Here is a 17,534-nt window from a genome sequence, read left to right on the forward strand (position 1 = left end):
CCAAATTTTAATTTTTACTGCAGACTTAAATGTTCAAGTTTATACCATTTCATCGTGACTGAAAGAACATACTTTACTGTTTTTGTTTTGAATATAAATATTTTCCAACGTTTTTCAAACTAGTCTCTTAGTATAAGCTTAGCAGTCTGTAAGATTAGCAAACCATGGGTTTTTTAAGCAATACTTAGGCAAGAATACCCTATGGATACTATGCGGAATGTACACAAAATTATAATTTGTATGTTCATTTCCATGGGGCAACGGGATATTTTCAAGATACAAAGGTACTTTAATCTGTAACATTTCTTAAGTTATTAATGTTTAATCAAACTTTAAATGAGCAGGAAAGCATTTATTAAACAGAATATAGGCAAACAGTATGAACAGCACAGCCCCAAGTGGTGGGGGTTATTTTCAAGATGCAGACTTACTTTTGGTGTCAAAGTTCTTGTATTGATATTGGTTATCAAGTCGCAAATGGGTGCATTGACATTTTGAACTTTATGATTATCCCCCCTACCACTAGCCCACCAAGGTTACAAGCTGACATTTTTATTAACTATTTAAGTGTTTTCTGAAGATATGTACACAAATATTGTATTTCAATTGTTACAAAATTTATTTGTTCACCAATCAAATAATATTTGTATTTTTAGTAATAAGAGGTAGTGTAATTAAACACAAGGGAAGTAAGATTTTTGTTTATTTGTATTGACCCGTTTGATGATACCTGTGCTTTATATGCCATGAACACTCAGTTAAGCATTTATTTTTAATATACATGCAAGAAGACTAGAAAGTGGCTTATTTGCACTTTCGGACAATACTGCGAACACTAAGACTTAATAAGTGTAAGTCGAAGAATAATTATAACTACGATTAAAAGGGATGACATAACCACATGCGTCTCTTTCAATGTACATCTCATACAAATAATCAAATAGTGTGTGTGCAATATAATATCAATTAGTATAAAATTATCACTAAACTAGACTTGAATTGTTTAATTTTCATGCTTGCGTTTTATAACGGGTTCGAAACAAAGAGTAATGATGGATACACAGATGCTTGATGAGTCAAAGGGAAATGAGCTAACAAATAAATTATCAGTATGAGCGATTCAATTTACACATTGTTAATTTGAAAACAATGTCAATTAGATTATGATACACTACGTCTAGCGCGATTTCTGCCTAAAACACAGAACCACCCTGGACAATGTTTCGTCAGCGTGGACAATCACCGTGACCTGGAGATCCTTTCACCATGATAAATCGCGATGACAGTGGGTGAGCAACGCGGGCGTTATCGGGAAATCAATCTCACGGTGGACCGCCGCGATCGCGATGGATTACCGCGGCCTCGGTGGTTCGCGGTGAAATACAGGTAAATGTAAATTAACACAGTACATTCCGATATTGCAGACAGTACATGTGCTTGTATGTTCGCAAAGTTCATGAATGCTTTGTTACATTTGTATGTATTACTTGATATTTTACAATCGCCAAAATGTTCTCTTTTGTTTACTCTCGTAAAAGAATCAGCATTAGGATGAGTATAGTTTGCGTTTTATACTTTATATTTTGTTTCCATTGTTTCTGCATGTAGTTTCACTTGTTGTTTATTTAAAGATTGTTTGTTAACATTTTGAAAATGCTTTTTTGTTTGTCTTCATATATACATTTGTAGCTTGCCAATCTTTACATATAAACAAGTTACATGCAAGTTGATATCAAGACTATTTTAGTGATTTCCTGTTTCTATTGGTACATGTATTAATTTGAATATAAATTCGAGACATGCGCAGTAAGTATTTTAATTTCATAGTCATTCAAAAAGATCAGTTGTCAAGTAAGTGAGTGACTACATTTAATTTGTATGTGTATACCCGTTGTTCATAACAAGTTCATTTCGATACAATATCACAATATTAAGATGCTTTCGTATACGTGTTTTTAAATATGTGTCGAAACATGTTGGCAAAGTTATTTGTATACATATTCTTTGTTCATTTCGATATATATTAAAAAAATATATTTTACAGAAATTTAAATATTGTGATTAATACTGTTTAGCTTGTTGTATTACAAAAGTGTGATGCATTATATTATGCCAAAAATATATAACATGACGACGCTTCGATAGATGCTAATCAATTCGCAATAAAATGTACATATATAGAGTTTATGCATATTTGCAAAGGAAAACAAAGCACATTATTTTGAGATTTTATTGCTTGAAAACACGTATTAACGATAACCACGATAAAGCAATGAACTTTATTTACCCACAATTAACACAAAACGCAAAGAAGCATGTTCGCCTGAATTTTTTTATTGCACATCAAGGACACAATACGCTATTGAATTTTTTAAAACAATTTCTATTTATATACACAATTTACATTAAAGACACATACGTGTATACATACATCAGCAAATACTTTCACAGTCATACATACACATAGACATGCATACAGAAACGAACTAGATAAAATCAATAAAGACACAGTCATACAAACACACAGACATACATACAGAAACAAAGTACAATGTAAATCAAATCGATATGGACACAGTTATACATACAAACAACATACATGTACATACAGAAACATTCCAAGCGATTTTCCTATCATCAAGTATACGTTTATATAAAATATTTATGAAACATTAAATATTTATTTATGGCCAGATTGAAGAGTAAGAAGCGAATACTATTATTAATATTTGCTATATCAATCATATACATTTTAATTGCTGATCAGAAATAAACATTATTATAAAATGATATTACATCAAAAGATATATATATACGACATGATGCACATGCTTGATGACGTGAAAATATCCCCTTTTTGTCTCCCCTGATTTTTTTTTGAAAACCTGACAGTGGACAGGCGATATTATTACAGCGGTATTTGAACTTGACTGTCAAGAAAAATATCGAGTATCGCTTCGTATGTCCAGTATCGAGGTCTGAAATTAGACCGCGATACACGAGATTCGGATAATATGAGCGATATTTGAAAAACAAAATATCGTTCGTCGACGCGACTGTCGCGCAAAATATCGTGTATCGCTTCGTGTGTCTAGTGTCGCCCTTTGAACGCGACACTAGACACACGAAGCGATACTTGATCATTTTCTTGACAGTCGCAGCGTTGTCACAATATAGCTAACGGTTACCATAATTGCTCTACATCAAACAAATAGCCAGTATCGTCAAAAGTCTGGTAGATAAAACGGTTGTGAAAATTGCCCTCTATTGGTCTCTCTCTCTGATACAACCAATTCAATCAATATAAAAGTAGAACAAAACGAATGTCAGACTTTGTAATGGCAACAATTGCGACTTTCAAAAATTCGGACCATGGGACAAATATGTTTACCATTAGACTTATTCGTTCGCTTCAAAATTATTTTTCGATTGACTGTCATTCGCGATCGATTTGCGTAAAACTTGGGATCAAATCGTCTCTATCAGAGGTCTGTTCCATGCCAATAACGGATTTATATCCTTTAAATTCTGATTCATTTATAATTCTGACTCGGTATGTTTGTAAAAAAAGTCAATGTCGTGGATTGCCAAAAAGGGAAATATCTACCAGAAGCGTATTAAAACAACGATCCAAAAATGCACAGCCAACTTTCAAATTATATTTAGAGTTTGTTACATTATATGCAAAACGTTAAAATTGTGTGTCTTGTTTTGTCGAATAACTACTAATTATTTTGTGATCAACACATGATTCCGATATAGAATGGGGTATTTATATAAATATTTGTAAATCTATCAGCACACATATTCTATATCCTTTGGGAAGAAGGCTAGACTTTCACATTTGAAGATCACAGGTTTAATCAAAGGCCCGAAAATATAACTTGTATCAAATCGGTAATAAAAATAAGTATAAGCCATTTTCCCCCTCCACTGATTAAAACTGGTATATTAAAAAATGGTTAGCGTGTGGCTATGATATTACATATTGAAAACATCATTTTGAATGATAAACAATCAAATTATAACGAAAAATCAACTTTTCTGAAAAAAATAATTTCACTATCTAATATATATATATATATATATATATATATATATATATATATATATATATATATATATATATATTAGATAGTGAAAATATTTTTTTCAGAAAAGTTGCTTTTTTTTTATAATTTGATTATTTATCATTCAAAATGATGTTTTCACTAATTAATATCATAGCCACACGCTAATCACCTGTGGGTATATTCACATTTATTGGCACAAAAATGTAAAATTCCTTGTAAAGCAGAGTACCCGTAAAAGGTGAAAATTTCAAAAAGCTTTTTAACGATATCATATCAACACTCTCTCACACCTAGCTAACTAAACAAACAAAGTGTGGTGCGAAAATGCGAAATATTTACAAAATAAAGCGCGCGAAGGCAGTATAAAGCACGTTCCACTGTTAATGTAGTTAATTTTCACGAAGGTTTTCCTGATGTTTAAATGTATGTCTTACGCTGTTAGAAAGGCAAGCGACATGTTGGATTTAATAAGTGGGTCATATAAATTAATGAGTCAGAACGTCTTAACAGGGACAGCAGGTTTATCTGTATGCGACGTGAGTTGTACATGTTAGGTAGTCAAATTATGTCGATATGTCTGTTGCGTGTTTTTTTTGGAAAATGTTGGTCTATATTGAAGCAAAACGTTTAAACTCAGTTTCAAACTATTTTATTAATTGGTTGTGTTTGCTTTGTTCTTTTTGTTCATAAAATATATAAATATCAACCAATATCTTGATTATGTTTCATACTTATTAATAACATAAATTTTGTTCGATCATTTCATTCCGGTAATAGCTCATAGCGACCAATATTTATATTTGCACGGTAATCCCTTCCTTCAATCTGAAGACTTTTAAATATAATTAGTCACAACAGTTTTCGGCGTTTTCGATTTAGAATGCCATTCTTCTCTCAAAATAAATGCTTTTTTTGATCAATATACCATTATATTTTAACCTAACTAATTCGCTTTTATTTAATATCTAAATTGAGAGTGAAACATTATGGATTAATGCAGAAAAATATCATCAATGCTCACGTTGGACAGGCCCGGCGAATGTTCTTAGTTTATTGTTCTTGACAAAATAAAGTGTTACGAATTTCCCAGTTTCGCACATTTTAAATACTTTACTGGCGTGAATTTAAGAATATATTTAAGGATTGATTCTTATTGTTCAGGCGTTTATTCTGTATGAACGCTCAGGGCCAGTTTTGAAAATTCCGTGAAGCGCGCTAGCGCTTCTCGGTAAATTTTCAATACTCGCGCTGAGCGTTCATACTGCATAAAAGCCCGAAAAATAAGAGTCAATTCTTATATTTATATTTGTCATTTGATTTGAAACAATTCAAACATATTCGAGTATAAAAAACAACTCAGAATTGTATGCTTTTAGGGAAGCAACACATGTTGTAATCTTAGTTTCGGGAACAGCTTGGACCCGCCCCTTAAGGTTTTGTTATTCATTATTCCTGTGCGAAGAAAAGGAGTTCTGAAGTTTTACTATTAATTATAATTACACGCAGCACATTATTGGGAAAATTAAAACATCGTTTGCAGCTGAAACTGTGCTGTAGAATAGATTAATGCCATTATTTAAGCTTTGACAGGGGTCATAAAAACTAAATTTAATATAAACGACACGCTTACCTTAATGGCAACTTTAATCCAATGCTACAATAACAATAAAGTTACAACGATATACACTTCCAGTGTCTGTTCTTAAGGTGTTATGCATGACAAACACACAATCCGAAATACGTTTTGGATTCGTTCGATGCTTTTAAGCGGGTATATACGATTTTTTATATGTGTTTAATTTTAATATATTGATAAAATATGTTACAATAACACAAAATAGGCAAGAAAAATTATACATAAAAGCCGAATTTCATAAAATGCAGCAAAGACAATTTAGCGCCCCGAGCCGATAGTGACGTACATATTTTCCTACAATTACCGAAGCATTCGTCTTTGTATTATAAACCGTTAAACTCGGAAGTTTAGATGCACATCGTACATGTATAGTCAAGGCAACTTAAAGAAATAACCTTAAACAAATTGCAAAAGAAATGAAACAACGTTCATCGCATAGATATATGCAATATGTACCTTGTATTAAAATTCGCCATCATGCCTCCGTGCGGTTTTTCAGATATCCGCGATACACCGTCCGGTTTTAACTATAATTTTGTTTGGCATGGTTTGGCTTCCATAGCCTATTATTTCTTGACAATGTTTATACCGGAAGTTGCAACTATTCTAGAACAAAATGCCGAGACTCGTAACTTTCGACGCTGTTTGGTCTTAAAAGGTGAGTTATATTTTATTAAAACCTAAAATGATACAATGGCATATTCATTAATACAGGACAAAAGCATTCCTCTATATAAAAACCCGATTTATCTGTGTCTGTGCTTTAAATAGATTGAAATTGACCGCTGGAAAACATGTCATGACGTCATAGTCTTTGTAAAATGTGTTTACCAATTTTTGTTATTTCTGTGCTCTTTAAAGTGATAATCATGTATAAAAGATATTTAAAATCATGTATAACAAATATTAAGAATCTCGTTTGATAAAAAATAACAAAACATAACTCATTTTATAAGGGAGACTTACGCTCGACAAAAAAAACTACGGAAGACCATTCGTGTCAAAATTCAATTTACGATTTTTCATTTTAAAGTTCGTTTTAGCCAATGTTTAATGTATTGGTGTGCACTTTTGTTTGGTTTTTCATAAATTATTCAGATAGATCTATAATCTATATAATGAATCTGATGCAAATCGTGAATAATGTCATAACATGGATCTAGTTCTACATGTGCTTTATTAATTAGATGTTTTGAAAGCAGCACGCACCAAGTGCTTATAAAAAACACAGCTAGTAATTGTATCTATTAGTTTACTATATGTCTAGTTAGTAAAAGAAAGATGTCATGTTAAAATTGTGTAATATCCCAAATAGTTTATCTTACAGAGTAATTTATCCTTATTAATCTATGAAAACAGGAACTTCGTATCAGTGTTTTAATTACTTTCATTTAATTTCCAGGGTCATACCATGAGCTGCTGTATATTCTGCACAAAGGAGCTGGGCGATGGCCAACCCACGACACAGCTCAGAGAAAAGGGGTGCGTAACGATTAACACACTCGCCAGTTCCCTGGGTTTGAGCGTCATTGTAACAACTGGACAACGTGTTCACAAAGACTGCCGTCGTGATTTCTGTCGACCGAGGGAAGCAAGGCAATTAGGAAACCGTGGTGCAGGCTTTTCAGAGGAATACAGACGTCTTCGGTCAAATGGCGGTTTCGACTTTGGTCAGCATTGCTTATTTTGTGGCAAAGCTGCCAAACTTAAGGGCTGCAAAAGAGGACATGATGTGTATCCTGTGCGAACGTTTGATTTTCAAGCAACAATCAGGGAAGTGTGTGAAGGTAGAAAGGATGAGTGGGGATATAAGGTGTTGGCAAGACTGGAATTTGCACACGATTTGCATGCAGCAGATGCAATTTATCATCAGACATGCAATGTCAATTTTAGAACTGCACGACAATTACCTTCTAGTAAACAGACTGTCCCGGAAGCTACAGTAAAATCTCCAAGAGGCAGACCAGAAAATCTAGAGCAAAATGCTGCATTTTTATCTGTTATGCAGTTCTTCGAAGAAAATGACAATGAACAGACCAGTGTACATGACTTAGTTTTAAAAATGGAAGAATTGATTCCAGGATGTGCGTACAGTGCCGTGTACATGAAGAAAAGGTTGAAGGAACATTATAAAGATCGAGTTGTAATTACTGAACTAAATGGTGTTTTCAATATTGTAACATTCAAAGAAACCGCCTCGTCAATATTGAATGACTTTTACAACCAACCGAAGAATATGGACACAGCAGAACAGAAGGCGTCAATCATCAAAGCAGCAGCAAAGCTCATACAAAGTGAGATTAAAGAAATGCCTGTTAATAAGGACACATACCCGTCCCCAGTTGCACTTTCTTCCCTAGAAGAACAGACAGATTTCTTACCTGGCTCGTTAAGCGCATTTCTGTCCACACTTTTTCCGAAAAACACTAATGGTGTCAAGAAGGCGTCAATAGGACAAGCTATAATACAAACTACCAGGCCGCGTATGTTGCTTTCGCCTCTGCAACTAGGACTTGCTGTGCAACTCCACAATCAATTTTCTTCACGATTTCTGATTGATGTACTTAATAAAATGGGATTTTGTTCAAGTTACAAAGAAGTGATGAGATTTGAAACCAGCGCTTCTGCTACAAATGGAGTGCACATTCCAGGAGTGACGTCGTCATCTTCCTTGCAGTTCGTGGCCGATAATGTAGACCACAATATATGTACTTTGGACGGGTATGGCACTTTCCATGGCATGGGTATTATTGCAGCCGTTACCCCAGGTGTCACAGAAGACGTCAGCATACCTCGAATAAAGGTTTCCAATGCCGATATAGTCGCAGCAGGACGGATCAATGTACACTTCTACCGGCCTAAACAAGAGCGCTCAAGTGTTATACTCAAAGATTTGAAATCCTGGAATGTTCAAGACCCAACAGCGTATCTAGATGTCTTAGTAAAAGTCGCCAGGCCACTGAAGTTGTCAAACCCTGGTTGGTCGGGATTTATGCAATCTGTTGACATTGGCCAGTTTCCAGGAAAGTCAGCTGTGACATTTCTTCCAATGATTGACCTTAATCCAAGTGACATGTCATGTGTTTACTCTACACTAAAATTTGTGTGTGAACAAGCGGTAATTTGTAATAGCACACCGATCGTGACATTTGACCAGCCACTGTACTGGAAAGCTGCAACAATAGTACAAAACGAAAACGCTGACAGCCCACTGAGGAGGATCGTTCTCAGATTAGATGGATTTCATATGCAAATGAGCTTTCTTGGAACCATAGGAAGTCTCATGCATGCGACTGGGCTTCAGGACGTCTTAGAAACCATCTACGCACCGAATGCGGTAGACCACATGATGAGTGGGAAAGCAGTGTCAAGAGCAGTACGTGGGCATCTCCTTGTCGATGCAGCACTGTGTGCGATGGTTACCGCTGAAATTTACGGAACTACACCGCAACAAACGGCTACATGTGAACGCACTGACACTGACCAGGCTGATTCGATACAAACTGCTAATCCACAAAACGAACTGCCGCCAGACGTTCCGTTTGAAACAGACGAGCATCGTGTTCAAGAGAACGAGCTTGACGTAGGGATACGTAATGATGATGCAAATGATCTGGATACGATTTCTGCCATATACGATCAGCTACTTAGAAAGCAGATATCACCTGAAAGTGTGCTGACACACCCAGTTATAGAAAAGGTCAAAAGCATATACGACAGAAAACTGCAAGAGCTAAAGCAGTACCCCACATCATGTTTGTGGGTACAATATATGGAAATGATCGACATACTTCGAAGATTCATCAAAGCAGAGAGAACGGGAAATTGGGAATTGCATCTACAAACAGTGAAGGAAATGCTTCCCTATCTGGCAGCGACGGGTCACAACTTGTATCTAAAGTCAGCCTATCTGTATCTTCAAGAGATGGATGATCTACAAGATACTCACCCCGACGTGCATGATAAGTTTGTACACGGCCACCATGTTGTACGCCGAAGTGCCCGGTACTGGGCTGGACTCTCAACTGATTTGACTATAGAATCAACACTTATGCGTACTCTTAAGTCAACAGGGGGAATGACAAGAGGAAAGGGCATGACGGAAGAACAAAGGGCCCAGTGGCTTCTTTCAATGCCAATGTGTGCTGCTGTTAACTCTGCCATCCAAGATTTAACACAAACAGGTTACCAGACAAGCGAGCAACACAACGAATGTTATTCCTCAAGGCAAGAGCGAGATTGCAAAGATTTGCACAGTCATGGCTTACTTGGAAGAAAGAAAGCCTTTTGCACCGACAATCTCCTTGAGAAACATTGAGACTGGAGTTACATCTACAGGCACCGTAAATGCACACCAAGCCAAGGAGATCGGTAGCAAAATTGTAGACAATCTGAAGGGCCAAGATGTGATGGAAGTGTCATTCAAAAAAGGGAACCAGGTAGTTACAATGAATTCGCAGTCCACACTGCAAATTGGCAGTGAGGTATTGAAGGTTAGCCCACAGCTTCTCTTTCAGCGTTTACTGGTAGCCGCCAGTGGGAAAACTGAAGATATGAGTACCGTGTTTACACACGAACTTTGTCCGGTTCCAGCTTCTTTATTTGATGACACAGGCTGCATGAGAGAAGCACAAAAAGCAACACTTGCAGACACAATATGGGCACAGGGTGATTGTGCTGCGAGTGCTGAGGTGGACGGACAAATGGCATACGTGTTGGATGGCGGCTCACTGCTTCATAGAATCCCATGGCCAAAAGGATTCACATTCCAGGGAATTTATCAGATATATGCTGATTTTGTATCCAACAGGTATGGTACGCCAACAGTAGTCTTTGATGGATATTCAGACGAGCCCTCAACCAAAGACGCTACACATCAACATAGGAGCAAGGGCGTAATGGGTACACATGTTGTGTTCACAAAAGAAACACCATTTCGCTCAAGGAAGGACCATTTCATGGCAAACAAGGCAAACAAACAGGCCTTCATCAATCTTCTGACTGAAATGCTTAAAATTATTGGATGCACAATGGTACAAGCTAGTGCAGATGCAGATGTTACTATTGTAAAAACAGCCATCGAATCTGCCTCTACACAGCCTACGACACTTATTGGCGAAGACACAGACCTATTGGTACTTCTTTGCTACCATGCCAACATGCAAACGCATGACATCGTCTTTATGTCAGACAAGAACTCAGGAACTAATCGAAAGCCGAAAATTTGGAGTGTACATAAAACGAAAACAGTTCTCGGTACGCAGTTGTGTCATATACTTCCTGCCTTGCATGCGCTGACAGGGTGCGATACCAATTCGCGTATTTTTGGAATTGGAAAGGGTATCGCATTCAAAAAAGCCAAGTCGAGTCAAGTTCTGCAGGCTGATTTCGCAGAATTTCAAGAAGGGAAGACACAGGAGCAAGTGACAGAAGCAGGTGAGAGAATCATTGTGGCCCTCTACGGCGGATCGAGCTTCTCTGATTTGAATAGCCTGCGTTTACATTTCTTCACTTAGAAAACCATCAATGGCATTAACAGTGTAGAGATACATACCCTTCCACCAACATCCGCTGCAGCAAAATTCCACTCTCTTCGCGCTCATCTTCAGGCTCGAGAATGGACTCAGACTTCCGATTTGGAGCCAACTATGTGGGGCTGGAGGTTGGACAACGGACTATACGTTCCAGTTAAAACAGATATGCCACCCGCTCCAGCCAATCTTCTCGCGATAGTGAGGTGTAAATGCAAATTAAACTGTGACACCCAGCGATGCTCATGCAGAAAGCATGGGCTTGAGTGTTCCGTTGCATGCAATGAATGCAAAGGATCAAGTTGTTCAAACTGCCCCCCAAGTGACATCACTTCAGATGATTATGTATGAACAATCAGGGCCCCGTTTCATCAACGATCGCATCGCAACTTTAATGCCAAAATATCGCACATTTCTTATCGCATCGCAATTTGCGTTTCATCAAATATCGCATCGCCGATTTGAGTTGCGATATTCGCACATCGCCAATAATGAGGCTATTTTGCGTTTCATCAAAAATCGCACATCGCAAGAGCACCTGTTTTTTGCGATATTTTGCTTAAAACATGCGATCACACAAACCCAGTCGCAGACGGTAAAAAAAAATTCAATATGGCCGACGTGTTGTTTTTTTTTATGGAAAATAACGCGAGAAGGACAGAGCGGGAGTTCCGGCCCCGTCTGGAGATAGGCGGGGTTCGCGATATCGACTTTGTGAATCGGTATCGGGTAAACAGAACCACCGCACAGGAGCTAGTGGAGCTTCTGGGGCAGGATCTTGCCAGATCCGAACGTGGCGGAAAAACAATTTCGCCAGAGACCAAGGTAACATTAATGCAATCGACATGAATTTGCTAATTTGTTACTGTATATTTGCTGGGAGAAATTGACACACTAAGTACGGGGATTACGATCGTTATCAAGTACAGCAGAGTGCTGTTTTCTTACATCCGGTCTTAATTTGTTCTCATATCAACAGGTCAACACGGATACTAAAATGACATTGTATGATAATATAACCGTTGGATAAGCAGGCATAAATAGGCAAATCGAACAACGATTGAGTTGTAATTAGACTCATTCAAATTATGGATTAATTCAAGGCTTTGTTAACCAACAATATGAAATAAATACAATCTAGGTCACGTACATGTACAGTAAGTTTGAACTGGTATTTTTAGTAGTTTGTATTAATTTATAGGGCCACATAAAAATTTAACAGTAAAACAATGTACTGTACAGTTAAAAGAGACAAAACAATTAAGTTTATACATGAGATTAACTTATAAACATTGTGTACAACATTAAAACAATATGATAGTTATGTTTATAGCATTTACAAATAAGAATAACAGTAATTCTGAACATTTACCATGAAATAATACAGCATTACAAATGCAAAATGATTGAATAATTTGGAAAGTTCTGTTGTTATCGTTATATTTTGTGACACTACAAGGATTTTTTATATGAAGTACATGTATAACATATACCACTCACTGTAATAGCATGGATGAACGAGTGGTCTAAAATGCTAGACTCTTATTCCAAGGGTCAGTGGTTCGAGCCCAGTTGAGTTTAACTTTTTTTCTTTAATTGTACATGTATTCACTTTTTTTATGGAGCTATTTAGTTCCAATGTTTACATTTATTAAATTTAAGCATTTAATGACAAACTTCAGTAGTTGCATAAATCTGTGAATAGGTCCCTTTAAACAAGGTAGAAATAACAGCAAAATGTATATCATGGGGTGTTATTTTTTTAAACATAATTAACACACTTTTTATAGACTAGTTTTGTCTATGGCCCCCGCTTTTAAAAATTTGTGGGATCCAACAAGTTGTCCAGGAAAGCTTTGCCAGCTGTTAATTTTAGTGTTGAACTTATGTCCCGCAGTATTTCATTCCGCTTTACACTCTCCTCTAGCATTTGCCGAGATATGTCAATCATTTCCTGATGACAATCACAATCTGCAAGTGGGATTAAATAAATCTGATATATTAAACTATGTGATGAATCATTAATTAATTTCTTTGTCTTTTACAAAACTGTTATTTTAAGTGACTATCAGTGTTTATTGAAGGAGGTTAAATATGATTATCTCCAAGTATGCTTCATGTCAGTCACCTTTCATATCAAAAATGTTTGAAATCAATCAATTAATGATGGTAAGCATTGTGAGAAATTTGATCTACCCTTCATACTTGTCTTCCTGTTGCTGTTGCTGGCAGGGATGCTGGCAGTGCTTTTGGAGCTTGTTTGAATGGGAACAGGCTCACTTGGAACTAAAACATGAATTCGAACATTAAGGGTAATGTAAAAAAGAAAAGACGTTACCAGTGTGTGTGTATGTGTGTGTGTTGGGTGGGGGGGGGGGGGAGTAAATTTTTAAATGTCACCGAAAATGTGTATCAAATATCCGTACTGGTCTAAAATTATATGTAGCAAAAACAAATTTTCTAAAGACTTCTACTTTTTGTTGTAACACTACAAAAACATACGAAACTAAGGGGTATTTGAATGTCTGTGCATGGACAGAATTTATTCTCTTATTTTGAACTTTCATAAAAATTATCAATAACGACAAAATCAACTATATTCCCTGTAAATTGATATTTAAAATTTACAATTATTAATTTGAAAAATAAAGCCTAGTCACATGAATACTATAGCCAATCAGAATAATGTTAAATAGTGAAACCAATGGCAATTGTTATTATTTTATTATGAAGACTCAGTCAACAGTCAATTAAAGGTAAGTGATATTTGTTTTTACAAATCTTATAACTTTAATAGATAACAATGACATACCGTTCTGCTTGAGGCGTTTATTTTCCTCTCCTTTGTCTAGGTTATCTGATATAAAAAAGATATTGGGTAAAATATTTATACTTGTGTTTCTATTAATTATGAACAATTAATGAGCATGTGTTTCACTGTTGATTTGTGTTCATGCATGATATATCATATGAGGCTGTCCCCCTTTTAGTATGCCATATTCAATGCCAATTTAAGCCTTACATTATTAATGACATTTATTATTGCATTTAAAGTGCACTGTCAAATACCAAAAAACAAAAAAACAAATGTCAAAATTTAAGCATGTTTGTACCCACCATTTTCTTGCATGGATCTCTTGAGTGGACCGGTATCGATCCCTCCACCTTGCACTCCGAACAGCTTTGTTTTGGGCACTAAGGACAATAGCTGGAAAAAGTGAACAACTATACATCATTCTGAAAAAAGTTGTTTTTTTTGCAAATTTAAAATAATAATATGAACCATGGACAAATGCTAGATCTGCATCATTATTTTATTTAAAATTTGTTATGTTTACAATATGAATACCTTATCCTCCAAAACAGTTAATTGCATTTTTTTTGGAAGAGCTGCCTCCCCAGAGCTTTCCACAAAGCGTCTTCTCTTGGCATCCTTCATAATGGTCCGGCTCTAAGATGAATAAAATACAATTTGAAATAATTTATGAGTACATGGTCTCCCTCCTCTGAATGGTAACAGTATAGTAACATGTCATTTACTTTCAGGTACATATATATTGAAGAAAGTGCATTCAAATACTGATCGTAATGATTTTTTAGTGATTATTAATCACAAAAACTTAATGTGTCAAATGCTAAATGATTGTATAAAAAGTGTGAAAAGGGAAAAAATATTAATGGTAATGGTGGGATTGAACTTACATCCTGACAATAATATAGCCGCAATTTGACTAAAAACAGGTTAAGCAATTATCCCCCTCTTAAAACTTATTACTTGCCTTGAATTAGTTTTTAGACCTTTGAATTTGAAGGATGACCTTAACCTTTCACCACTCAAAATGTGCAGCTCCATGAGATATACATGCATGCTAAAAATATAGAGTTGCAATCTTCAATATTGCAAAAATTATGGCCAACGTTAACGGACAGACAGACGGACGGACTGACAGTTCAACCGCTATATGCCACCCTACCGGGGGCAAGAAAACCTACAATCATGGAGTAGGAAACCGAATATTTACACCTTGCTATTCATAATACATTTTAATTGTATAAATATACAAATAAGTAATTGTACAAATAAATAAGTAAGATGATAACTTTTGTTTCTATCTGTAAAGTGATTTTTATTATTGACTCTTAAATTTTATGTTATTCATGTTATATGCTTCTGACATGGGCCTGTTTAGTATAGTTGTAAGTGATTCATAATTTGTTATTGGCTTTACGGCAAAGTTTAAGTACAGCTAAGTTATTCATTTATAAAACTTATTACTACCATCATGGATTCTTCTTCCTATACAAACATATAAGGTATATTTACCTTCCAATCACACCACTTTTTCATTGAATCTTCTACGTTCCTCTCGTTCCCCCCTACGGAATTTATTCTGCAAAAGTTTCAAATTAAACAAATGAATACATCTCAATATGTTCTTTCATTTTTTACCAAAAATAGTGGTAGGAGTGAGGGAGAGTACTTGGAAGTCTATATAAGTACAGTAGACATGGTCAATTTATTTTGTTATATTTAATATATAATTCATACAATATATCAGACTATTTCAAGCCAACACTATCAAAAGGTAACCAGTTGTTACTCCCCATGGACGTCACTCCCCATGAACATGCAGTTTGTTAAGATTACAGAATAGATTACAAGGTATGATCACATCTTTCCATGGGCACTTGCACTTTGATGTTAAAACAATTAATACGTTTTTATTCATTAACACTTCATTAAAAGATCAATTCCATTTTTCAGGGTAATTATAGATCAAATAAACTTAGGAGGAGGACAAATTTTCATTAGTGTGAATATACCCTATCACAATGTCAAGGAATATCAATGCTGAAAAGTAAACAATTTCAAAACCTTTCTTTCTGTGCATGGCAGTCACGCTGCATTTGAAATTCGTGATTTTAGATTATTAGGATAATCATTACACACAACCTGTGTAACGTTAATGTGTCAATACCAATTTAATTATGTTTCAAGATGGTCCTCCATTTAATGTAAAAAGAACAAGAAAATTATGACCATGTCAATGTAAATTTTAACTCACGATTGGACGATGTCCGACCATGCACGGTCTTTGTCTTTCTTTGATAATGTGCCGGACAATTTGCCCCACAACACTTCATAATTTTGTTTGACGCCCTCGAGCAGTTCCTCGAGTTCTCTTGGCTGCCAAGAGGCGCTCCTATTCTCTACGAGATCTGCCATTGTTGTTGTTTGATCGTCTGTCAAATATGACAGGTGGCGCGAGATTCAGCAGGTGCCCGTTTTTTACGTCATTTTGATAGTAGACTGTGAGCGATTATCGCTCATAGCACTAAACTACCGGCAAACTACCGGCAAGAATCTGCGATATGTTTGATGAAACGCTTTTTAAAAAATATCGCAATCGCAGGTAAAAGATCAGCAATCGGCGATCGGCGATAATATCGCATCGCAAATTTTGATGAAACGGGGCCCCGGTTGGGATCCAGGCTCATTTAGATACCCATATTATTATTCGCAGGCTCCAATTGTCCGGTTTACAGAGGTTTATATATATCATATAGCGAATGCGCAGTCGCATTTCAATAGCTCGAACTCGATAATTAACATATTGAGCGGTTCTTAGTATGACCCCCGTTTTATTAAAAACAGTTTGAGATAAATTTGTTCAAGCTATTGAGATTCAACTGTATACCATTCATGTTTAAACTTTCTCTAAAGCGCGTCGCCGCTTTACTCCATAGAATTTGTAATACACACACAACGTTGCTTTGTTTAATGCTAATGAAATTCGTAAATTCGTAATAATATAGTTATAATTGTTAACTTTTACAAGACTATAGCCATGTTATTTGATTTTCATGTTTGTATAATTTAATAATTCTACGATTTCCTCGTATTACAGTTGAATATATATTATATTGATTATTGATGTATTACTGTCTTTTTGTAAACTTCTCTAATTAAATCAATGTATTGATATTATTAAACACACTGCGTAACTTTCTGTTTTGTGGCAAAAAAGCATTGTATTATGCTTATATGCTAATAAAAGTTCAATCGTAACACTTCGTCCATCTCCGGATTCTCCGTAAAGAGTAGAGTAGCTTCCTTATGCAATAAAAAGCCGGTTGGATCCAGAGTGAATAAAAGTTGTTGTTGTTGTTTTCGTTACAACGTAAATAGAAATGTCAAAGTTATAAGCAAATTTTAGCATTTTACATGTATTTACTATATCTTAAGGTAACATTGTGTGATTAATTACGCTTTTTGAGGTTTGTTTTGGTTTA

The 17,534-nt window shown here is 35.6% G+C and overlaps 1 protein-coding gene across 2 annotated transcripts; it reads right to left on the minus strand.

Moving 5' to 3' along the window:
- Nucleotides 1–12,663: 12,663 nt before the first annotated feature.
- On the minus strand, nucleotides 12,664–16,730 carry LOC127839404 (nuclear apoptosis-inducing factor 1-like). 2 transcript variants are annotated; one of them, XM_052367768.1, is made up of 7 exons: nucleotides 16,307–16,730; nucleotides 15,565–15,631; nucleotides 14,590–14,691; nucleotides 14,358–14,448; nucleotides 14,053–14,097; nucleotides 13,437–13,526; nucleotides 12,664–13,211 (listed from the first exon to the last, which is right to left on the minus strand). In XM_052367768.1, exons 1-7 carry the CDS (start codon nucleotides 16,465–16,467, stop codon nucleotides 13,057–13,059), a joined length of 711 nt encoding a protein of 236 aa, XP_052223728.1. In that variant the 5' UTR covers nucleotides 16,468–16,730; the 3' UTR covers nucleotides 12,664–13,056. The 2 variants fall into 2 exon arrangements, with proteins under 2 accessions (XP_052223728.1, XP_052223729.1); XM_052367769.1 differs by having other exon boundaries at nucleotides 13,446–13,526; nucleotides 16,307–16,729.
- Nucleotides 16,731–17,534: the final 804 nt, after the last annotated feature.

This window comes from Dreissena polymorpha, chromosome 7 (assembly GCF_020536995.1).
Source record: "Dreissena polymorpha isolate Duluth1 chromosome 7, UMN_Dpol_1.0, whole genome shotgun sequence".
Classification (NCBI taxonomy): Eukaryota; Metazoa; Mollusca; class Bivalvia; order Myida; family Dreissenidae; genus Dreissena; species Dreissena polymorpha.